This window comes from Sminthopsis crassicaudata, chromosome 2 (genome assembly GCF_048593235.1).
Source record: "Sminthopsis crassicaudata isolate SCR6 chromosome 2, ASM4859323v1, whole genome shotgun sequence".
Taxonomy (NCBI): Eukaryota; Metazoa; Chordata; class Mammalia; order Dasyuromorphia; family Dasyuridae; genus Sminthopsis; species Sminthopsis crassicaudata.
In genome coordinates, this window is record NC_133618.1 from 384,566,170 (window position 1) to 384,591,006 (window position 24,837).

Sequence of the window (24,837 nt, forward strand, 5' to 3'; positions counted from 1 at the left end):
AAATTTAACTTTAGATGCATATTAGCTGGCAAATTATTTCACCTCTCTGTGACTTAATTTCCTCATCTGTAAATTGGCAATAATAACACTTGCCTTCCAGGACTGTGAAGAAGCTAAAACAAGATAATATTTATAAAGCACTTCGCAAATTTTAAGGCACTATATAAACATTCTGCTATTATTTATGTTGTTGTTATTATTAACTTTTCTAAGTTGGAAGGACTCTTAAGTTATAAAGTCTCTGCAGCAGGATTTATTAGAATTTGACATAATTCTTCAGTTTTTACTGAAGTATCAAATGAATTTTAGAATCTGGTGGGGAGAATTACTTGTATTAACTGTAAAACAAAAGGCTTGTTTATTGAGTTTTTAAGAAAAAAATGGTCTAGAAGATTGAACTGGCTAGTGTTTTATGTATTTGACAATTTAATTCAATTAAAAAGACCCAGAAACCCTGAAACAGATGTAATCACATGGGCACTATCACTGAGATCTTGAATCTTTGTCTTACAGTTTTACTTCTGTATAATTCATAATTATACTTTTAATGTAAAATAAATGCATGAATTAGTTTTTTCAGAATTTTTTGTTTAACTTTGGGTACTAAATTTTAAAATAATAGTCTTTTAAAAAAGAAATCACATGATATATTGTATAATTTCATTTGTTTAATAGATGATGTACTTTATATATATATCATTTATTTTGTCTTAGGTTCTGGTTATGACCTGTCAAGTTGCCTTGAATGTTTTGAAAAATGATTACTTATCATTATCTAACATTAATCTGTTGGTATTTGATGAGTGTCATCTTGCAATCCTGGACCATCCCTATAGAGAAATTATGAAGGTATGGTTATAAAAGATGCTTAGCTATCAGTGGGTTTTAAATTATTAGTATCAGTGATTTTTGAAATTAAATTGTATATAAAGACAGATTATTTCCTGAATAACAGCAACCGTGAACAAAGGCAAATCCCCTTTCTCTTCAGGTTCAAAAACAATCATTTAGACCTCTTGATTTTACAGTAAATGCCAATACTTGCTAAAAATGATTGGGGGTGGAGGAAATCTAAATGGTACAGTGGATAGAGCAGTTGGGAGGATTTGAGTTCAAATGCAGCCTCAAACACTTAATTGTTCCTAGCTATGTGACCCTGAGCAAGTCACTTGACCCCAAATACCTCACCAAAAAAAATTAAATTAAAATGATGGGGGATCCTAGGGTAAATTACCTCTAAGAACAATAGTTTTCTTATTTTTTAAATTAAGGAGTTTGGATTAGATATTTAATTCCTTTTCAGCTCTGATTGAATGGATGCCTAATAATTTGAAATAAGTTATAAAACATAATTCAGATATAACTATAGAAGCAGTGTTTATTTATTGAATACATAACTAAGTTAATGTTTGGTAAACCGAAATTATTTAAATATGCTACAATAAATTAGGGAAAATTGTAATCTGGTATCCCTATAGTGAACCTGTACCAGAATTATCATTAGAATTTCTACTACATAAATCCTTATATTCATTTTTTATAGCAGACTTTGTCTTGCTTTTCAGATTTAAGATCAGTGGTAATGTTATTAGGGCAGGATGAAATTCCTAATAACTTTTTATTATATTAGATCTGTGAAGATTATCCATCATGTCCTCGAATTTTGGGATTAACTGCTTCTATTTTAAATGGGAAGTGTGATCCTGCAGAATTAGAGGAGAAAATTCAGAAACTGGAGAAAATCCTTAAGAGTAATGCTGAAACTGCAACTGATTTGGTAGTCTTAGACAGGTATGTTTTGACAGCATACTTTGTGTTACTGGGACAAGCTCCTTATTTTTGTTTTTGTAATACATAATTCTATGCTTCAAACACATTCAGTGAATGTTTACTAAATGAATGGAAGTCTCTATGTTAGCATATTATGTATACAGAAGCCCTCTGTGGGTTTAACTGGATATGGGAGAATTTAGCATTTTTTCCTCTTGTAATTTTTCCCCCCTCTCCTTTGTTTTGATTGGATGTAGTTGCTTATTTTGCATTGTCTCTTCATCCCTGGAATGCTCTTACTCTTCATCTCTGTCTCTTTGGATCTCTAATTACTTTTAGAACTCAACTTGAAAATGCCCCTTTTTACATGAAGCCTTTTCTAATTTCCCCTAATGACTAGAGTACCTCTTTCATTACTGGTATTTATTTGTATATATTCATATGTACATGCAGTGTCTATTGATAAAACTAAAGCTTTTTGAAGGAAGACTATTTTTTTTTGACTTTGTAAAGCCTTTACCTAAGGTAGGGATACTACTTGCACATAGTAAGCATTTTAAAAAATGCTTTACTAATTTAATCCCATATGTGGGGCGAAAACTTTTAGCGAAGGCACAGAAAAAGATAATTTTCTCTGGAAGAGAAAAACTGGTGAAATATAAATTTGGTAGTTCTGCCTTCTTTATATCTTCAAGTTGGCATAATTATGACTATCATCAACTGTGGTACTATTTCTTCTTTGAATTTCCTCTTATCCCAAAATAACTTTAAAAATCCTTTTTGTCTTAGCATTTGATAAGGCACTCAGTTCATTCTAAATTTTAGCTTTCCTAACAGTATTCTTACCTGTCCTTGCTAGGGACTTTTGTAAACCAGGCGGGTCCTCAGGCTATGTACTTCTGGAGCCTCCATATATGAAGACTTCAACAATTCCTTAACTTTGGAACTTTGTTTTTGTGTTTTTCAGTGAATATTTCAAAAGAATCAATTTCCACACATTTATCAGTCCTTGCTTCTAGGTTTTAAAAATGTAAGTTTGTTGATAATTTACCTGTGTGACGTGAGTCATTTCAGTCTCTTTAGACAACTGCCTTTGTTGATTGTATTGAAAGGAATTATTTCTCTCTCTCTCTTTTTTTTTTTTTTTAATTCATTTTTCCAAATTATCCCCTCCCTCCCTCCACTCCCTCCCCCCGATGGCAGGTAATCCCATACATTTTACATGTGTTACAATATAACCTAGATACAGTATATGTGTATAAATACCATTTTCTTGTTGCACATTATTAGCTTCCGAAGGTATAAGTAACCTGGGTAGATAGACAGTAGTGCTAACAATTTACATTTGCTTCCCAGTGTACCTTCTCTGGGTATAGTTATTTCTGTCCATCATTGATCAACTGGAAGTGAGTTGGATCTTCTTTATGCTGAAGATTTCCACTTCCATCAGAATACATCCTCACACAGTATTGTTGTTGAAGTGTATAGTGATCTTCTGGTTCTGCTCATTTCACTCAGCAACAGTTGATTTAAGTCTCTCCAAGCCTCTCTGTATTCCTCCTGCTGGTCATTTCTTACAGAGCAATAATAAGGAATTATTTCTCTTAAAGCCTTCAGCATTTCATCCCTGGAAGGACTGCTCATTTCATTTCTTCTGAGCTGAATTCTGTGGGATTTTTAGGTCATGAATTCCCACATGTAATTTTTCTAGAGTACTTAAAATCTGCTCTGCCAAAATTTAGGGTATAATTTTTTCAAAGTATGCCTGTTTCCTCTTCTCTCTTGTATTCTAAAATTGAGTGGTTCCCATAGGTCCCAAGTTTCCTGTAAATCATCAGTCTGTTTGTACTTGGTAAATATCGGAGTATCAGGTACAGAATAATGGATCTTGTATTTTTTTTTTTTTTTTTGGATGGATGAAATTTTTAAGGCTAATCAAGGATTTTTTAATTGTTCTTGGGCAGAGATAAAGTAATTGATGTATTTTCCACTAACTATATATCACATGCCTCAAGACTAGGTTTTTTATCTGCTTTGTCTTTTTGTATAGATTGTCTACAGTATACTTTTTCATCCAAATGTTTTCTACCTTGATTCCTCTCTGGATTTCCTCATGAGTAAATCTTTTGCTATATGTGGATATTTGTGTATGTATGTATATTATATATACATATTACACATATGTATATATACACATATATATATATAAATTATGTATTGATAATATAAATTCCCAAACTATTTGACTTCACTTTCATTTCTCCTGTTTCTTACAAAATAGGGTTTTCCTTTTTAGAGCTGTATTCCAAATCTGGGTCTGCTTGTTTACAATTTCAGTGATTGCAATGAGAGCAATTTTTTTTTTTTATTTGCATAGGGAATAAGATTATCACCCACACTTAACATTTACTTGAAGATTATGTGAGACCATGGGGTGTATTGCTGACTCTTTTCTTGATTTATTTTTAATTTAATTTTTTTTTAGACATTTTTGCTATTTTACAGTCTTCTACCTATGCATCTTATTCCTATTGTATCTCACTTGATAGGCAGTTTTTTTCTTCCTCCAAGCCTTTTTTCAACTTAAAGTCCTTTTGATGTATTTTGCATGATTATAGACAAATAGTTTTAATTAATTCATGTCATCCTTGGTGAAGAATCCACTTATTTAATTTGTAGTACTGAAATCTAAATTCTGTCATGTTTGTTATGTGCTTTGAAAATAAATGTGTGGAAATTGATTCTTTTTGGAATATTTATTGAAAAGCATAAAAAAGTTCCATGGGATAAAAAAGTCAAGGTATTGTTGATGTCTTCGTATATGGAAACTCCAGAATCTTCCTGGATTAGATAAATCCTTAGACTTCAAGTAGAAAAATTCTTTTGGATATTAGATCCCTCTGTCTCAGTTTCTCAGATCAATTCACTAAATTCTGTGAGTCTCATAGCCACTTATTATTTCAGTAATCTGCTTGTTGGTTTCTTTGTTACAAGTCTCTCAATTGCAGTCTTTCCTGAAGATAGTTGTTAGAATGATCTTCCTATAGCACAAGTTTGACAGGGTTATCCTTTTCTTTCACTCCACTCCTTTGTTATACCCCTAGAGTGAAATCCCATGGCATCTTGTCAGCTTCAAGATATAAATAAGTTTATGTTTGAAAACCTCCTATTGAGTTATTAAGAGAAGTTTGAGATGTTTTTGGGTAAATGTCTAGGCTTTTGAAGTTAACATTAATGGAGAACAGGCATGATGACTCATATTATAATCTATAATATTACAAATTCTGTGGTGGGTGAGCAATATTTTTTTATGATAGTTCTTAAATTTCTATAACAATGTTAAGAAAAATTGTAAATCTGTGTTTTCATTAGTGCTTTTATTGCTGATGAAAATTTGTGTTTTAATCCTAAAGATATACTTCTCAACCATGTGAGATTGTGGTAGATTGTGGACCATATACTGATACTAGTGGGCTCTATGAAAGGCTGCTAAAGGAATTAGATGAAGCACTTAATTTTCTCAATGACTGCAACATAGCTGTGCATTCAAAAGAAAAGGATTCTATATTAATTTCTAAACAGGTAAGAGCATAAATGTTTCCTAATAGGAAAAGACTGCTTTAATTGTTTTGTGCTCATTTTTTGCCATTTTTTTTCATTAAACTGAATATCATAATTTTGTGACTTAAACATATTTTAATTTTATGGTTAAGAAGTTAGGCGAAGAAATTTTCAGTGTTTGATCTGAATCTTGCCACTGGATCCAAATGGTTCTTGAGGAGAAAGTGAGGATGGTGACCTTATACAGCCCTCCCTCACTTAAATCCAAACTACTTGCATGTCATGGCATCACCTCCCCGATAACATGGTTCTCTTCAAGAATGAAAGACAAAACAGCAATAATATTCTAGTAGTGGAAGATAGAAAGCTAGTATAATTTTTAAATTAAAGAATATTCTAAAACAGATTTTTTTTTTCTTTTCAAATTAAAACGTATGCATCTTTTTTCTCTTTTAAGTGTTTTTTTTTTTCTTGTTAATACCATATTTGAGTAAGATTCCTAATTCCTGAATTCATAGATTTTTGCAAGTCAGAAAGGAAACAGCACTCGAACCAAGCATATGTATTTTATTTTATTTTTTTTCTGCTATTTTTTTTCTCCTTTTTTATTATAGTTTTTTATTTACAAGATATATGCATGGGTAATTTTTCAGCATTGACAATTGCAAAACCTTTTGTTCCAACTTTCCCCCTCCTTCCCCTCACCCTTTCTCCCAGATGGCAGGTTGACCAATACATGTTAAATATGTTAAAGTATAAAATTAAATATTATATATATATATATATATACACACATGTATATGTCCAAACAGTTATTTTGCTATACAAAAAGAATCAGACTTTGAAATAGTATACAATTAGCCTGTGAAGGAAATCAAAAATGCAGACAAACAAAAATAGAGGGATTGGGAATTCTATGTAGTAGTTCGTAGTCATCTCCCAGAGTTCTTTCGCTGGGTATAGGTGGTTCAATTCATTACTGCTCTATTGGAACTGATTTGGTTCATCTCATTGTTGAAGATGCCCATGTCCATCACAATTGACCATCATATAGTATTGTTGTTGAAGTATGTAATGATCTCCTGGTCCTGCTCCTTTCACTCAGTATCAGTTCATGTCTCTCCAGGCCTTTCTGAAATCATCCTGCTGGTCATTTCTTACAGAACAATAATATTCCATAATATTCATATGACACACTTTATTCAGTCATTCTCCAATTGATGGGTATCCACTCAGTTTCCAGTTTCTGGCCACTACAAAGAGGGCTGCCACAAACATTCTTGCACATAAAGGTCCCTTTCCCTGCTTTAAGATTTCTTTGGGATATAAGCCCAGTAGTGTCACTGCTGGATCAAAGGGTATGCAGAGTTTGATAATTTTTTGAGCATAGTTCCAAATTGCTCTCCAGAATGGCTGGATGTATTCACAATTCCACCAACAATGTATCAGTGTCCCTGTTTTCCCACATCCCCTCCAACATTGCGCATTATCTTTCCCTGGCATTCTAGCCAAACTGTGACAATTGTGTAGTGGTATCTCAGAGTTGTCTTAATTTGCATTTCTCTGATTAATAATGATTTGGAGCATCTTTTCATATGACTAGAAATAGTTTCAATTTCTTTATCCAAGAATTGTCTGTTCATAACCTTTGACCATTTATCAATTGGAAATTGGCTTGATTTCTTATATATTAGAGTCAATTCTCTATATATTTTGGAAATGAGGCCTTTATCTGAACCTTTGACTGTAAAAAAATGTTTTCCCAGTTTATTGTTTCCCTTCTAATCTTATCTGCATTGGTTTTGTTTGTACAAAAACTTTTCAATTTGATATAATCAAAGCTTTCTACTGTGTGATCAATAACGATCTCTAGTTCCTCTTTGGTCATAAATTCCTTCCACAGATCTGAGAGAGAAACTATCCTATGTTCTTCTAATTTATTTATAATCTCATTCTTTATGTCTAGGTCATGAACCCATTTTGACCCTATCTTGGTATATGGTGTTAAGTGTGGGTCAATGCCTAGTTTCTGCTATACTAATTTCCAATTTTCCTAGCAATTTTTGTTAAGCAGTGAGTTCTTATCTCAAAAGCTGGGGTCTTTGGGTTTGTCAAACACTAGATTATTAAAGTTGTTGATTGTTTTGTCCTTTGAACCTAACCTATTCCACTGATCAACCAGTCTATTTCTTAGCCAATACCAAATTGTTTTGGTAACCTCTGCTTTATAATTTTAGATTTGGTACAGCTAGGCCACCTTCATTTGATTTTTTTTTTTTTTTCCATTAATTCCCTTGAAATTCTTGACCTTTTGTTTTTCCAGATGAACCTTGTGTTATTTTTTCTAGGTCATTAAAATAGTTTTTTGGGAGTTTGATTGATATAGCGCTAAATAAATAGATTAGTTTAGGTAGTATTGTCCTCTTTATTATATTTGCTTGCCCTATCAAGAGCATTTAATGTTTTTCCAATTGGTTAGATCTGATTTTATTTGTGTTTAAAGTGTTTTATAGTTTTGCGCATACAGTTTCTGATTTTCCCTTGGCAGATAGATTCCTAAATATTTTATACTATCAGTAGTTACTTTAAATGGAATTTCTCTTTGTAACTCTAACTGTTGGATTTTGTTAGTGAAAGCATATATATTTTAGAGAAATGGTTTCACACCAGCTTAAGTCTTTTGCGAGCTACAAAATTTTGTAATAAAATTTTCTAACTGCTCATGCCTTAACTGAGTTCTTAGCTTTGAATTTTAAGATTGAATTAATTCTTATCTACTTTATATATGTATATGTTTATATATTGTTCAGGATTAAAAAAAGATATATATATGTATATATATGTTCTTGATTTTTTCTTTTGAAACCCTTTTAGTAAAAGACCCTCTTTAGGGATAGATTTAGCTTAAAATTCCCTTCAGTGTTGTTTTTCTTAAATATGATTTAGTTCCTTCAAACATAAGTGGTAGGTAGCAGGGCTAGGTAAGGGCAAGAGAGCTTAAGATTCTAAGTTAAACTCTAAAGCTTACATACCTGAGCTTCTTTGGGAAATGTGTAACTAATTGGAAGATTTTTCCTATTGTCTCTTCCAAAATAATCTTCTCTCTTGGGGAAAGGAAAATACTCATTGCCTTTTGAAACTCCCTAAGGAATTCAGAACTGCTGTCTAGTCACTACACCAGAGACTGATCCCTTCTTATCCTTTCTCTTAAAGAAAAGACTTAACAACCTCTCTCAGTACCTTTAAATGTCAAAAAGAATGTCATTTGTAAAGCCTAAAACAAAGTCCTAACCAAAAGGTTTTGTGAACTTTAAAAGCATCATACAAGTAGAGTTTATAAACTAATTTTCTTTTTGTCATCATCATCATCATTACTTACAGGAGTAATTATATTTGCCTTATAGTGTTTGCATAGTATATTAAAATTTAGGGAAAATATTTTCCCTTTGCTTCTTAAACTAAATTGACTCTTCCTCGATACCTTTTGTATTATTTACTTAGAAGTGAGCTAACAAATCTATCTAAAACCATCAGCAAGCATCATGTGTAATGTGGATAACTAGAATCATTCCCAGTAAGATCAGGTGTGAAACAGGGTTGCCCACTATCACCATTACTATTAAATATTGTATTAGAAATGTTAGTTTTAGCAATGAGAGAAAAAAAGGAAATGAAAAGAATTAGAGTAGGTAGTGAGAAAACCAAATTATCACTCTACAGATGATATGATGATATACTTAGAGAATCAACTAAAACACTACTAGAAACAATTCAGACTTTAGCAAAGTTACAGCATACAAAAATAAATCCACATAAATCATCAGCATTTCTATATGTTACAAACAAAGTCCAGCAGCAAGAGAAAAAAGATAAATTCCCTACTTAAAATAACTGTAGATAATATAAAATATTTGGGAGTCTACCTGACAAGACAAAGTCAGGAACTATAGGAACACAATCATAAAACACTTCACACACATAAAGTTGGATCTACACATTTGGAAGAATATCAAGTGTTCGTGGGTAGACTGATATAATAAAAATGACAGTTCTACCTAAATTAATCTGTTTATTCATTGCCATATCAATCAAATTGCCAAAAATAAGAGTTAGAAAAAATAATAACAAACTTCATCAGAAGAACAAAAGGTCAAAAATTTCAATGGAATTAATGAAGAAAATGCAAATCAAGATGGACTAGTTATATCAGATCTAAAATCATAATGATAAAGCAGCCATCATCAAAACCATTCAGTACTGGCTATCAGTGGAATAGGTTAAATTCATAAGACACAATAGTCACTGTTTGGTAAGCCCAAAGATCCCAATTTCTGGGCTAAGAACTCATATTTGACATAAGTTGCAGGAAAAAATTGGAAAATAGTATGGCAGAAATTAGGCATTGATCAACACCTAATATATACAACCTATATAACAAGATAAGGTTGAAATGGTTCGTGAGTTAGACATAAAAAGTGATAATATAAGAAGTGAGCTAACAAGCTTGAAATTTTTACTTCATGAACTTAAAAGCTTATCATACTTTGCATTTTTTATTTCTAATATTTCATGATTTTATAGCCTATAATCAGATGAGTTGTGACTCATCTGTAGATTGCAATAGAAAAATGGAATGCTAGATCTGGAAGGGGGAATTTATTTTGTGTCAGTGAGATAAATTTATTAGTAGAGAGTTTGAGAAATGAAAACTTACCATTGTGAATTGTCAGATCATTATTGTTTGCCTTTTTTTCACATTTAAAAAAAAATATTTTTTAGATTCTTTCAGACTGCCGAGCAGTATTGGTGGTTCTGGGACCCTGGTGTACAGATAAGGTAGCTGGAATGATGGTAAGAGAACTTCAGAAATATATCAAACATGAGCAAGAGGAGCTGCACAGGAAATTTTTATTGTTTACAGACACTTTCCTAAGGAAAATACATGCACTCTGTGAAGAGCACTTCTCACCTGCCTCACTTGACCTGAAATTTGTTACGCCGAAAGTAATAAAACTGCTTGAAATTTTACGTAAATATAAACCATATGAGCGGCAGCAGTTTGAGAGCGTTGAATGGTATAATAATAGGAATCAAGATAATTATGTGTCTTGGAGTGATTCTGAAGATGATGATGAGGATGAAGAAATTGAAGAAAAAGAGAAGCCAGAGACAAATTTTCCCTCTCCATTTACCAATATTTTATGTGGTATTATTTTTGTGGAGAGAAGATATACAGCAGTTGTTTTAAACAGGTAACACTATGATTAATAGTTTTTCTATAGTAGAAAAAAGCTGTATCTTGCATTTTTATAGTAATACATGGAAAAACTTTTGAGAGCAAACATAAATATTACAGACATGTTTATAACATCATATTTTCATATAATTGTTAAAACAGCTGAGAAAGGGAAAATTTATATCTTAAGAAATCTGAAATGAGTATAAGAATGGTATAAATTTAAAATAATATATCTTTTATAGTAGATTATGTTTCTTTAGCTGATCACTGTAGGATTGAAATCTCACTGTGGAGACTATCAGAAATTCTGCCTCAAACTTGTTATTTGTAGATTGCTTCTATTTAATCAAAGGGTATTACTTTCAGCTAAATAGATTAGAATATCTGTAGCAGAATAGTTAAACTTTAATTTACATGTGTTGAAAATATATATTGTTTGTGGTGAATATACTAATAAAAAAGTAATATATTTAATTTTCTTTTAGCTGTTGAGAGTATATTTAGGCATTTTAGATGACTAAGTGGATACCAGACCTCGAGCCAGGAAGACTCATCTTACTGAGTTCAAATCTGGCCTTAAACATTTGCTGGCCATGTGGCCCTGGACAAGTTACAAAGACACAGCACTTTGAATCATTCATCTCACTTAGCTTCATTGGCTGTGACCACTACAAGGACAAGAACTCTTGATCTTGGCTTTAGAAATGTAATTGGTACCACATAGTTTAATCTCTCCATTTTAAAAGCAAGGGAAAACTCAGCTTAGTGTTAGCTAACAATTCTTTAAAAAATTTTTTTTTCTGGATATTTAGGCAACATTATTGAAGCATTTAATAAAAATGTTCATTTTGCTTTTTCATGTAGATTCATTCTGCTTTATAAAATAATTTTAAAACATTTTATTATGGTCTGGTTCAGAAACTACACATTTAATATTATTCTTCTGTATAGTACTGATAGAAAACTAAGAAGACAGTTCCATATACTTGAATGATACAAGTTTTTATTTTTCAGATAGGATAGAGCTGATTAAATCATAGGTCCCTGAAAGTATTGAAATATCAATACCACACAGTAAGTTGTAGATTAAGTAAAATGTCCCAGTTAAAGGAAATAAAATATCGACATTATTTTTAAGAATTCTAATGCCTTTAGAAAACCTTAGAGAGAGCAGCTTACTAGATTGTATGCCCTTTAGGTCTTAATGCTTTTCTTGTAATCCTGTACAATTGAAGTAATTGAGTCTATAGAAGTTGTAATTCTTCTTGTTAAATTGTCATTGTCCAATGCAGTTATTTTCAGTGGTTCCCTATAACCTCTAAGATAAAATTAAAACTTCTCAGTTTCATATTTAAAGATCTCCACTGTTTGGTTCCCACCTCCTCTTTTATTTTCACTTTGCACATTTTGTTATAATCCAAGTGACAAGTTGGATCCTTTATGTAGATGACATTCTTTTTTGCTTTTGCTTTTACTTTTGCTTTTAAGTTGTTGTTCTTCCACATCTGCATTGTTCTTCCTATTCAGTGTTGTCATATGAAATCTTTGTGGCTTTTTCAAAGAACACCTCACAGTCACCACTTAAAATGAAGCTTTTCCTGATCTTACTCCAGTCTTGTGAGCACTTGTTGAAATAATTTTATATTTGTATATATGTTCTTTCCTCAATGGAATATACGTTTGTTGAGGATAGGCATTGTTTGTTTTTGTCAGCATCCAGCACAGTACATAATAACCACTTAATAATTTTTGTTGAGTGAATAAATACTTTTTTGCATCAATATGGCCATCTACTTTTATGTAAATGGTATTTCTTATACTCCACAAAGCTCTTCATAGAGTTACACAAATTATTTTCCAACATTTCCTGAAGAAATTAGCTCCACTGATAATCTTTATAAACTTCTGTCTAACAAACAAAACATTTAAGAAGAGAAAGTACAGAATGCCAAGACTGTCTAATATGTGTTGGGAGGAGATGGGCATTCATATTTACAGTTTTTCATGTAGACTTTATTAACAAAAAGTTTTCTTTAAAAAAAACCCTTAGGTATGTTTAACTTCCAAATTAATATTTAATTTTCTTAGATTGATAAAAGAAGCTGGAAAACAAGATCCAGAGCTGGCTTATATTAGCAGCAATTTTATAACTGGACATGGCATTGGAAAGAATCAGCCTCGTAACAAACAAATGGAAGTGGAATTCAGAAAACAGGAAGAGGTAATTTGAACAAAAACAATTTTTTAGTAATTAAGATTTACACAGACAAATTCTGACTTTAGATATTTTACTTAGAATGTTAGCATTTGTTTGAAATACAATATTTTTACAGAAAATATCTTTATCATTTAAAAGCTCTAAATCAAATTATATTCTACTTGAAAAGTTGTCCAAAAAGTTAGCAGATCTGCCATCAGTTATTTCATTTGCTTCAAAGGGTTGATGATGATTTCAAGTACAATTTATTTTCTTATTCATGGACAATGTCTATTAGTTAATTATTTGTTTTGTTAATCTAAGAAAAAGAACAATAATATAATAGTGACTATACTGGTCCCCATTATCTTAAGGCTAGGTCTGTTTCTTTTCTTTTTTTTCTCCACTCAATAGTATTTTATTTTTTCTAATTACTTGAAAAGATAGTTTTCAACATTCATTTTTGCAAGATTTTGAGTTCCAACTTTTCCTCCTTATCTCTCCCTTCCACCAGACAGCAAGCAATCTGATATAGGTTATACATTTACAATCATATTAAATATATTTCATATTAATCATTCAACTATAATTTTAAAAAAATGAACTTCTTAATTTTTCTTTAGATTAATAAACTACAATTAAAGATCTTTGTAGCAAGTTATACCACGCTGAATTTATGGTTTGAGCTAGAGCTTTCTGAATGCTTTTTAAACTTACATATATAGAATTTGTGGATTTGATTTTTATTAACCATCTTTAATGCACAGGTATCAATTATATCCTTGTAAAGAAGCATAAAGTTTGAGGTAAAATAGTTTTGTTGGAAAAACAATAAAACACTTTCAGGTTTATAAGTTTGTTTTCAATTAAGTAGAGCGATATAGTTCTTGAATCATTTTTACAGATGAAACTTTTATAAAACTATTCAGAAGTAATCCTATTGTTTCAGCTTTTTAAAACTCAGCTCAATGTTTAGCTTTTCTAGTAGAAAAAAAGAAATTGTTGAACCTGGTATATTAGAAAGTTTTGTATAAAAATGGAATGAAAATTTTTGCTTAAAAAACTCTTTACCATGATTGCTTATCACACTTGCTGTGATGAGTCTACAAAAAATAAAATAAACAGGTGTCTGCATTATATAATTCCAAATGATTTGATAGGTTTAGAGGATTGAGGAAAACTATACTTAAAAGATTATGCAGAGTTATAGTACATTTGGACATTTAATTGGAAAGCATTCCAATTAAATGCTGGGATTTGTAGCTCTTAAAAGTGTAGTTTTGAAATATGCTTTGTATATTGAGATTGTTTTTCTTTCCTTTACTGTGCTGTTATCATTTTAGTTTGTTCTCTGAATACTCAGTGTATATACTCAGAGTATTCATACTCAGAATACGTATGAAAAGAATGGCATCAATTTGCTTTTAGAATTAATGTTGTTAACTACCCACTTTTATGTGTTGTTTTAACTTCTGTTATACTGATGGCTCTGCAGTTTAAGAACTATTTATATCTTGGGACTTTTTTCTATTTACAGGTACTTAGGAAATTCAGGGCACATGAGACCAACCTTCTTATTGCAACCAGTATTGTAGAGGAAGGTGTTGACATACCAAAATGCAACTTGGTGGTTCGTTTTGATTTGCCTACGGAATACCGATCTTATGTACAATCCAAGGGAAGAGCAAGGGCACCCATCTCTAATTATATTATGTTAGCTGATTCAGACAAAATAAAAAGTTTTGAAGAAGATCTCAAAACCTACAAAGCTATTGAAAAGGTAGGTTTTCATAAATAGATAATAGTCTTTATCAAGCAGTTCAAACAGTATTTCAATAGAGCTCAATATATGCTTTTAAATGTGACATGTTAAACATTGTAGTCAACACTGTCACAGAACATAACTCAGGAATAGAGGAACAAAAATCATTTAATCTCATGAAGAGCTAAGTTTAATAGCATAATAGGTATGGCACAATAATAGTATAAATTGGGGGCAGCTAGGTGGCACAGTGGATAGATCACCAGTCCTGAAGTCAGGGGGACATAAATTCAAATATGGTCTCAACACTTAACACTTCCTTCTATGTGACCCAGGGCAAGTCACTTAACCTCAATTGTCTTAGGAAAATAAATAGTATAAATTGGACGATTTGAGACCAATTAGAATAAAATTGTGTTTGACTGAGAATGGTTTTTTGGGAAAGATGAAGTTTCAATTATCTTAAAGGGTTCACTATGGATTGAATTAATGTAAGGAATATATGATAAACTGAATAATAGTAATTGTCTCATATAGCAGTTTAATGTTTATATATCTCTTTGTGGACATGATGTTCACAACAAAGGAAAGGACATAGTTTGATGGAAGGAATACCAAACCTGGCTTTAAAGCCTACTTCTTCCAGATTTCTAATAAATTTTCTTATTTATTAAATATAAGGATTGGAGATCTTAATCTTTTTTGTGTCATGGATGTGTCATTTGACAATCTGTTACAGACTATGGTAACATCAAAATAATGTTTTAAAAAATAGAATTTAAAGGAAACAGATTATATTGAAATGTAGTCATTAGGTTTATGGATGTCAGATTAAGAGCCTTTCGACTCTGAGATCATTTCTAAGATCTCTTCCAGCTCCTCATGTGAATAAGTAAAATAGTATAGCTATTCTTATCCTTATATTGTTGTTGTTTGTTCTTCATTGTCGAAGAGGATCATGACAGGAATATGGCATTGGAAGTAATTGGGAAACCTTTTTGGAAATGTAAGTTTAGGATTTTGAAGTGAGAAAGGGTCATGGATAAAGAAATGAATTCCTGTTAAGGATTGGTGTATATAAAAAGGCAGAGAGAACTGACCAGAAGAGAATTTGTTCTTATCAGAAGTTCTATGTTTAAAAAATACAGATCTTAAGAAATAAATGTTCGAAGTCAGTTGATACTGGTGAGACTGAAACTGAACCTATTGTGGATGATGATGACATTTTCCCACCATATGTTTTGAGGCCAGATGATGGAAGTCCAAGAGTCACAATTAATACAGCCATTGGACACATAAATAGGTATGGTACTACATCATTTGTGTTTATTTCAAGGCTTAAAACCTATGGTTATTACAAGATTTGTAGATTTAAAAGTGAGTGGTGTCATTTTAGAATTACCTAAATCATACCAACATATCCAGTTCCAAATAAATGGTATACTTTTACAAAACTCATTAGCTATTTATACCAAGCCAAGCCATGATATGTATAAAAAGTGAACTTTTAAAAAAAATCTCAAATTTTGCAGGAAAGGTTTAAAAAAAAAAAAAAAAAGGTGAGCTAATGTTTAAGCATCCATTGGCAACTATAGATTAATGGATTCCATTTTTGTTTGATTATATATAATAGTTCCTTTTTAAAGCATATAACTATCAAGTGAAATTAATTTTTTTTTTCAAAGCAGTAACACCGATTATCATGCCAATTTGTATTTTTTGAGATGGTATAAAAATTTATTTGAGTCTGAACAATTAGTTTTCTCAGTATGGCTTTTGTACTATGATGTATTCTTTTCAAGTGCATTGCAGGATCCATATATTAACATAAAACACTGATATGATACTGTTATAGATCATACTCCTTTTAGTACTTTTTATAATACTTGCAAGCTGAGTTCATATTCAAGGTAATGAAAATAACACTGTTTTCCAATTTTAGAATTTTTCTTCTTCTTCATAGATATTGTGCAAGATTACCAAGTGATCCATTTACTCATCTAGCTCCTAAATGTAAAACCCGGGAATTGCCAGATGGTACATTTTATTCAACTCTCTATCTGCCAATTAACTCACCTCTCCGAGCTGCCATTGTTGTGAGTATGGAAAAGTTACGTGTATCTTTGTGTATAGAATCTGTTGAGTATTATTTCACTTTCTGTTTGAATGTTTCTGAAATATCACACTAGGTTATTGAAAGACTCTTGATTTTTTTTTTTTTTAATGCAGTATGTGACTTCAGAACACAAATGGTGAATACTACTCAATTCTTGTCAGAATGATGGTGAACTAGGAGTGTTGAATGAGATAAACATTTTTAGAAATGGCCAATTTAATCTTTTTTGCTCAGGTATATTGATTTGTTTTAAGTGTAGGCATCTACTGACTATAGCAGTAGGTAGAGATAAAGATGCAGGAAAAATAGTAGTATAGCATAGTACCTGCAAGCCATATAGAAAGGATGAAAGCAAGATTATTTTGTCTTTACTGTGTTAAATTTAATGTATTCCCTAAAAGCATGTTCATGATCCTCCTAATTGTTGTATCCTGCAACGTTCATGTTTGTTTATAATTAAGTTTATGGAATCAAATATGAATTTAAAAATAAATGGGTTATTTATATTGTGCTGAAATCTGCCTAGCTTTCACCTGTTGCTCCTTTCTAAACCAATTTTCTAGAGCAGCAAAGATAAAGCCTATTCCCTATTCCACATTAAAAATTAGGTATCATCACTAGTAACACATATTATAGTTATATATATCAAAAGAGATCTATAGCTACATAATTGATTATTATATTTGTGATTTATGGCTGGAATAAAGAGTTTCTTTTGTGTAAAATTTATATATTTTTTAATTGAGTCACAATTTAAAATTATAATAATGATAACTTCCTTTTGTTCTTCCATAAGAATTTATAAAAGTGCATCTTCTCTTATATGGAGACATTTCACTATTTCTAAAAATATAGGATTTTATAATGTCTAGTAAAGGGAACTTTTAAAAAATTATTTTCAGGAAAAACATGTATTGTCTATTTTTCAATGAATGGAGTTGAGAACTTAGTGATGCTTATGTATAAATTAAAGGTCTCATTATTTTCAGGGTCCACCAATGAGTTGTGCAAGACTGGCTGAAAGAGTTGTAGCTCTCATTTGCTGTGAAAAACTGCACAAAATTGGTAAGGATTTTTGAAACGCAACAAACATGAATGCAGAAAAGCATGAATAAAATCTTTGGATGGAAATATTGAATGTTAGTAGGTATCTAAATTTGTACTTTGTAAGGATGTCATTTTGCTGATGGTATACTTTAGGTAAAGAAAATTCTTTAACAAACAATTTTTTTTTTTTTTTTTTTTTTTGGCAAAGCAATTGGGGTTAAGTGATTTGCCCATGATCTCACAGCTAGGGAGTTATGAATGAAAAGCAAATTTTAATGTTGGCATTTGCAGGAGTAAAATATTTCTTGTTCAAACCCCACCCCAGACATTTGTTAGCTCTTTAATTCTGGGCAAGTTATTTGATCTTTCTGTGCTTCAGTTTCTTTTTCTGTAAAATAACGTGCTGGATTCATTGGCTTTTAAAGTCTCTTCTAGTGCTGAAACTGTGATCCTTTGTTCAAAAATGTAATAAACAATGATGAATCTCACTAGTGAATATACTTAGTAATTTTACTATCAGAGAAGTAAGGCTTATATCACGTATGCCAATTTTCTTTTTTCTATTAATGAACAGGTGAACTAGATGATCATCTGATGCCAGTTGGAAAAGAGACTGTTAAATATGAGGAAGAGCTTGATTTGCATGATGAAGAAGAAACCAGTGTTCCAGGTCGACCAGGATCCACAAAACGAAGGCAGTGTTACCCCAAAGCAGTTAGTATTGATTATAACTGGATAAAGATATGACATCTTTGGGGACTTTATTTCCTACAATGTCAAATATAAATCCTTTGTTTCACTTCTAATAGTTTGAGCCTCTTGTGATAATTTAAATTTATATCATAATAACTTGCATTTACACAATACAGTTAAGATTTGTAAATTGCTTTCCTTGTGATGTATACTCTACATATATACATATATATATCCCCATTTTAAAGGTAGAAACTGGGATTCTATGAGTTGGAGTACTTTGCACAAGGCTATATGCCAATTTAAGTGGCACAATTAAGATTCACACCTTCCCTCTGACTACATTCCACTTTTACCCAATACCTGCTTTCTGCTTCACCAAGGCTAGTCTCCTCTTTGTCCCTGAGACTTTCTTATCTCTGTTCTTTTGTCATGTTATTCTCTGATCTAGATGTCTTACCTAATCTAAAAGGGAAAAAAGCCATGAGAAAGAAAAAAAAAAAAGCAAAAAGGTGAAAATACTATGCTTTGATGCACATTCAGTCCTCATAGTTCTCTAGAACCCTGGTTACATTTGGCATTTCCACTCCAAATCTATTGGAATTATCTCATTATTGAGAAGAGCCAAGTCCATCATAGTTGGTCATTACCTAATCTTGTTGCTGTGTACAATTTTGATACATGATTTCATTTTCTAACTCTCAGGGGGTCTTTATTAGAACTTCAAAGAATTTGAATTATTCTGCATTTTTATTGATTCTTAAAAGGCCCACATCCCAGTTTCTTTACAACTTTAATTATCTAGTCAAACATGTTAGGTGGGCTATTGGAACCATTTTTCATGATTCCTCTGATCGTTAGTGTGATTTTTGTCATTCTCCTGAGAACATCTTTCACCCATTTCCACTTAGCTGTGGTAAAAAGATATACAATGTTAATGGTTTGGGCCAGGGAAAATATAATTTTGGGATATAAAGAGAGGGTTGAACAGAGAAGAATTGAAACGGCAAAGAAGAATTAGAGCATTACTGATACTCATACCAAGAAATGCTCCTGGCAGAGTGAAAGAGCACTGGCTTTAGAATCAGAGGACTTAGCTATAAATTCAGCTTTTTATGCATATTACCTGATATGAATTAAGATCAGTTTCATAAACTTCCTGAACCTTGATTTTCTCAACTGTAAAATTAGGTACTTAGACTAAGTGGTCTATTTTCTAGCTCTAGATATGTAATCCTACAATTAGTTTCAGAGGCTGAGTTGCGGGTATGAACTGTTGAGATTGCTTTGAGAGAGGATAACAGCTTACCTATTTGCATCTTAGTCTCTAAGAGTTTGTTTAAAATAGCTTTTGCTGTACATATTTTCACCTCCAAAACTCAATAATCCATTTGGCTCAGATATTTTGGTCTTTTTTGTATTGTGTTGATAGTGCCATTGTGTTCTGCCCTCTACAGACTTCATCTAGAATAGTGTTCAGCTCAAGGTACGATGCTTAAGGACATTTTTATCCTCAGAAGCATCAGAGAAGAGCAACCAGCATAGTTCTTCAGGGTTCAGGACCCAGGAGGATCTTGAAACCATTCCATATATAAAGTTTGTTTAGATCTGGAGAAGACTCATGGTAGCTTTCTTCAAGTATTTGAAAAAGTGTCATGTTGAAGAGGCTTAGATTTGTTGTTTTTGGCCCCAGGACAGAGCCAGGAGCAATAGATAGACGTGGTAAAGGAACAAATTTAGGCTTGATGTCACAAAAAGATTTATAATAATTAGAGTGTTTCAAAAGTAGAATGATGCTAGAGGACCACTTGTTATAGTAGGGATGTTTTTCATATATGGTTTATACTCTGGCCACCGAGGTAAACCAGTCTAAACCAGGTATTGAATTTTCTGAATACTCAATTTCTTGACTTTTTAATAACAAAGAACTTACCGTATTTTGTTCTTTAAAAGACTGTATCATAAAGTTTAGATAGCAAAAAAAAAAAAAAAGTTTTAGCATTAACAAATGTAAGATCATTGTTCTACATCTCTCCTTTTGATCATAAGCTTTTTGTGGGTGTCTTTTCCCTCTTTTTGTAATCTCAGTGCTTAGTTCAGTGCCTGATGTGGTAGTGCTGAACAAATTTTTATTCATTGAATAATTATTATAGATCTTGTGCTGTGTATTTATTTCTTAAACTTTTTTTTTTTTAGCAGCTCTTAGAGAAAAATTACCTGATTTCATTGAGTTTAAGTGAGCTTGTTTTAATGATTCAGATTTTTCTCTCTCCAACTATAGATTCCAGAATGTTTGAGGAATAGTTATCCTAAGCCTGATCAGCCCTGTTACTTATATGTAATTGGGATGGTATTAACTACCCCTTTACCTGATGAGCTTAACTTTAGGAGAAGAAAGCTCTATCCTCCAGAGGATACCACAAGATGTTTTGGAATACTGACAGCCAAACCTATACCTCAGGTAGCATTTCTTTTTAACCTCTTCTCTGTATTATCTTCCACTTACTTCTCTTCTCCTATTCTTCTTCACAGAAAAAATGGGATTTATATGGAATCTTTTGTTAATCCAAAATTTAAATTCAGTGTTTGAAATTTTCTTCTTTATTTAAATATTTCACGCATTTTTTCTATTTGTTTATAGGTGATATAACTCTAATCACTATTCAGTTATTAACTTTTGGCTGGGGGCTTTTTTGTGTTGGTGCTTAGATTCCTCACTTTCCTGTGTATACACGCTCTGGAGAAGTTACTATATCTATTGAGTTGAAGAAGTCTGGTTTCACTTTGTCATTACAAATGCTTGAGCTGATCACGAGACTTCACCAGTATATATTCTCACATATTCTTCGGCTTGAAAAACCTGCACTAGAATTCAAACCCACAGAAGCTGATTCAGCCTATTGTGTTCTACCTCTTAATGTTGGTAAGGTTTCGGTCTTAGAATAGAAGTTCCAGCTTTAAACTATACTATGCAATATTTCACAAAATCTCTGATTCTTTTTGGTGGCTAATTTTAAGGTTCAATAAATGTGGGCCCAATGATGGGCTATATTTCAGTGGTCTGAGCTACAGCCCAGATAGCCATTACCACTTGGGTACTAGTGATACTTATTCACCTATAGCAACTTTTAGAAATTGTCTTCTAAGAAGAATGGCAGTGTACATTGACAGAAGTGGTCTGTCTCAGTGAAATCACAGGCCTTTGAAGTATTGAAGCAATTTAAATCTAGGATATAGAAATTTATTTTTCTATTCATAACTTGGCACAAATCTGGTAATGTGTGATCAGACTTGGAACTCTTGTATTTGTCCTTTTTATGTTTAACAAAGCAAAGATTTATTTATTTATTTAATTTTTTTTATCCTTCTCCTAGTTAATGACTCCAGCACTTTGGACATTGACTTTAAGTTCATGGATGATATTGAAAAATCTGAAGCTCGTACAGGCATTCCCAGTACTCAGTATACAAAAGAAACACCTTTTATTTTCAAACTAGAAGATTACCAGGATGCAGTTATCATTCCAAGGTAAGTATATTGCATTTTTGCTAATTTAAATGGCTTCATTATATATGTGAATATGCTTTCCAGTGCAAATATTTATGTATTGGCTTTGAAAAAATGAGTATGGAAACATTATTATTCTTATTTCCAAGAGTCGTGTTCCCTCTAATTTCTTTAATTATGTTTACAAACAATTATTTCATGGTAGAAGGATCTTAATATAAGGAGAGAGTAATTTAAAAATTTATTTTCTGTAGAATTTTTTTTGCCAGGTTCCACTTTCTTTTTCCTCTCTTCTTCTATTTACCTATAATTATAGATTCTTCCTATGTAATAGCAATAGTGCTTAGTATACTTCCCAAGAATTTTGCTAAGAAAAATCCATTAAAAATCATAAATTACAGTGACAAGAGTGGTTTTTATTTTTTGTCTTCTAAAACAATTTTTTTTGGAGGAGACAATGGCAAATATAGAATAATATTGTTATGCAACTTATTCAGGAAATAACAAATATCATGTAAATTTATGTAGACCAAACAAGTTACAATTTTCAAAGAATTAGAATACTAAAAATGTGGACCATATCTTAATCTTTCTGTGACTCAAAAAATACTACAGTGTTTTATCATCCTTTGTGATTATTATTATCCTATGGATTAGTCAGAATCGGGCTAAATTACACTTTTGCTTTGGTATCCTTTTTGAATAAATAGAATGGTGGTAGTACTTTTGTATTTACTAAAATATTTACCCTATAATTTTTTCAGTTTTAGAAAATTTCTGCTCTGTCCAACTTGTTGAAACTAAATAGAAATAATATTCTTAAAAGGTACAGATATGGGGCAGCTAGGTGGCACAGTAGATAGAGCACCAGCCTTGAATTCAGGAGGACCCGAGTTCAAATCTGGTCTCAGACACTTAACACTTCCTAGCTGGGTGACCCTGGGCAAGTCGCTTAACCCCAGCCTCAGAAAAAGGGGGGCGGGGGGAAAGGTACAGATATATGTTTTACCAGAACACAAATATTTATCATGATGATAATAAGGGGAAATAAAGTCAAAAGTTAAAGAAGTGAATTTTTCTTGCATTGGAACAAGTATATATTTTGTGTCACTACCAAGAGTTGAAATAATGTTATTATTATAATTTTAGCCAAACCTTATCATAATACCATGAAATCCTATTATAATGTTATTTAGCCAATCTCTAATTTATAACATTCTTTTTATAAAGCTATCTTTTACCAACATATTGTTTCACCTAAGATCAGGTTTTACATAGCCATAATAGGCATTTAAATAAATGGAGAGTTAAAAATCAGTGAGAATATAGTTGTTTATGTATTTAAGGCCATGTAACTTATTTCTGTAATTATTTATTCCATTTCTCTACCTCAAAATAAGGGTGTTTGGGGATTTTTTTATTATCCTTCCTGACATTTTAGGCAGTATAAACTTGAAAAGTATGGGAAATAATGGCATTAATTACTGGGATTTTACAATAAGATTTAGACATGAATTGCGAAGTTTTTTAAAAAACAGGATTTTAAAGACATTCAGGGTTAATTGATTTGCCCATAATCACACAGCTTATAAACCAGATTTGAAATTAGGTCTTTTAGCCACTGTACCATCTAGTTGCCTCAATGCTTCATTTTTTAAACATTAGGTACAGGTCTTGTTTTAAGGTTTTGAAATGAACTATCTAAGATATATTATCAGAAATTTATAATTTTCTTACATGTTATCTAATTTCTTATTACCTTACATTAATAAGCTTTTAAGTTAATTTTCTCTTAGTTGTAATAATTTAAACTAAAAGTAAGTTAATCATTCTGAATCCCATTCTCTTCCCCCCTTACCTCCCTGAATTTTTTGTTCAGGTATCGGAATTTTGATCAGCCTCATCGATTTTATGTTGCTGATGTATATACTGATCTTACACCACTCAGTAAATTCCCATCCCCTGAATATGAAACTTTTGCAGAATATTATAAAACAAAATACAATCTTGATCTGACCAACCTAAACCAGCCTTTGCTGGATGTGGACCATACATCTTCAAGGTAAGAAATCATTGAAATGTGGGAAGGCAGCAGAGAGTACTTGCTGTACAGGAATTGGGCTTAAATTTCACCTAACACTACTTTATGACTACTTTTGTGATATTGTAAAATGAGAAGATTGGACCGTGACTTCTTAAATGCTTTGTAGTTCCAAATCTAGTCATAAAATCAGTTTACACTAAATACTTTATTTTTAAAGGTAATAATATATATCTTTGTTTTTGTCATCTAAAATTTTGTTAGTTTTTATTATTTGCTATAATAAAGGAAATCTTATTTCTTATTTTAGACTTAATCTATTGACTCCTCGTCATTTAAATCAGAAGGGGAAAGCCCTTCCTCTAAGTAGTGCTGAAAAAAGAAAAGCCAAATGGGAAAGTCTGCAAAATAAACAGGTAATATGAAATGACAAGATACAATTTTTTATATTATCAAAATGATAAGTATTTAAGATCATTAGAAATTAACCTGATTAATCCTTTTCCCCCATTCAAAGATACTGGTTCCTGAGCTCTGTGCAATTCATCCAATTCCTGCATCATTATGGAGAAAAGCAGTTTGTCTCCCTAGCATCCTTTATCGCCTGCACTGCCTTTTGACAGCAGAGGAATTAAGAGCCCAGACAGCCATTGATGCTGGCGTAGGGGTCAAATCACTCCCTGCTGATTTCAGGTATCCTTGGGATTATTTAAAAGAAAATTTTTACTTGCCTAATTTGTAATCCTAGTTAGAAAGGAATTGAATGGATTTAATTTCTAACTTGAAATTAGTTCTTTTTTTATGGCTTTTTTTTTTTTTTTTTTACCAGGTATATGCATGGGTAATTTTACAGCATTGACAATTGCCAAACCTTTTGCTCCAATTTTTCCCCTTTTTCCCCCCA

The 24,837-nt window shown here is 31.7% G+C and overlaps 1 protein-coding gene across 1 annotated transcript in view; it reads left to right on the forward strand.

The window, feature by feature from the left end:
* DICER1 (dicer 1, ribonuclease III) overlaps positions 1 to 24,837 on the forward strand; it is a 52,911-nt gene that overhangs the window by 3,275 nt on the left and 24,799 nt on the right. The window contains 16 exon segments of the mRNA XM_074291381.1: positions 715 to 849; positions 1,631 to 1,791; positions 5,184 to 5,352; positions 10,111 to 10,583; positions 12,659 to 12,791; positions 14,305 to 14,547; positions 15,678 to 15,832; positions 16,493 to 16,625; positions 17,635 to 17,710; positions 18,267 to 18,406; positions 20,667 to 20,846; positions 21,095 to 21,308; positions 21,760 to 21,913; positions 23,772 to 23,954; positions 24,244 to 24,349; positions 24,451 to 24,626. Coding sequence (XP_074147482.1) covers positions 715 to 849; positions 1,631 to 1,791; positions 5,184 to 5,352; positions 10,111 to 10,583; positions 12,659 to 12,791; positions 14,305 to 14,547; positions 15,678 to 15,832; positions 16,493 to 16,625; positions 17,635 to 17,710; positions 18,267 to 18,406; positions 20,667 to 20,846; positions 21,095 to 21,308; positions 21,760 to 21,913; positions 23,772 to 23,954; positions 24,244 to 24,349; positions 24,451 to 24,626 — 2,831 coding nt within the window.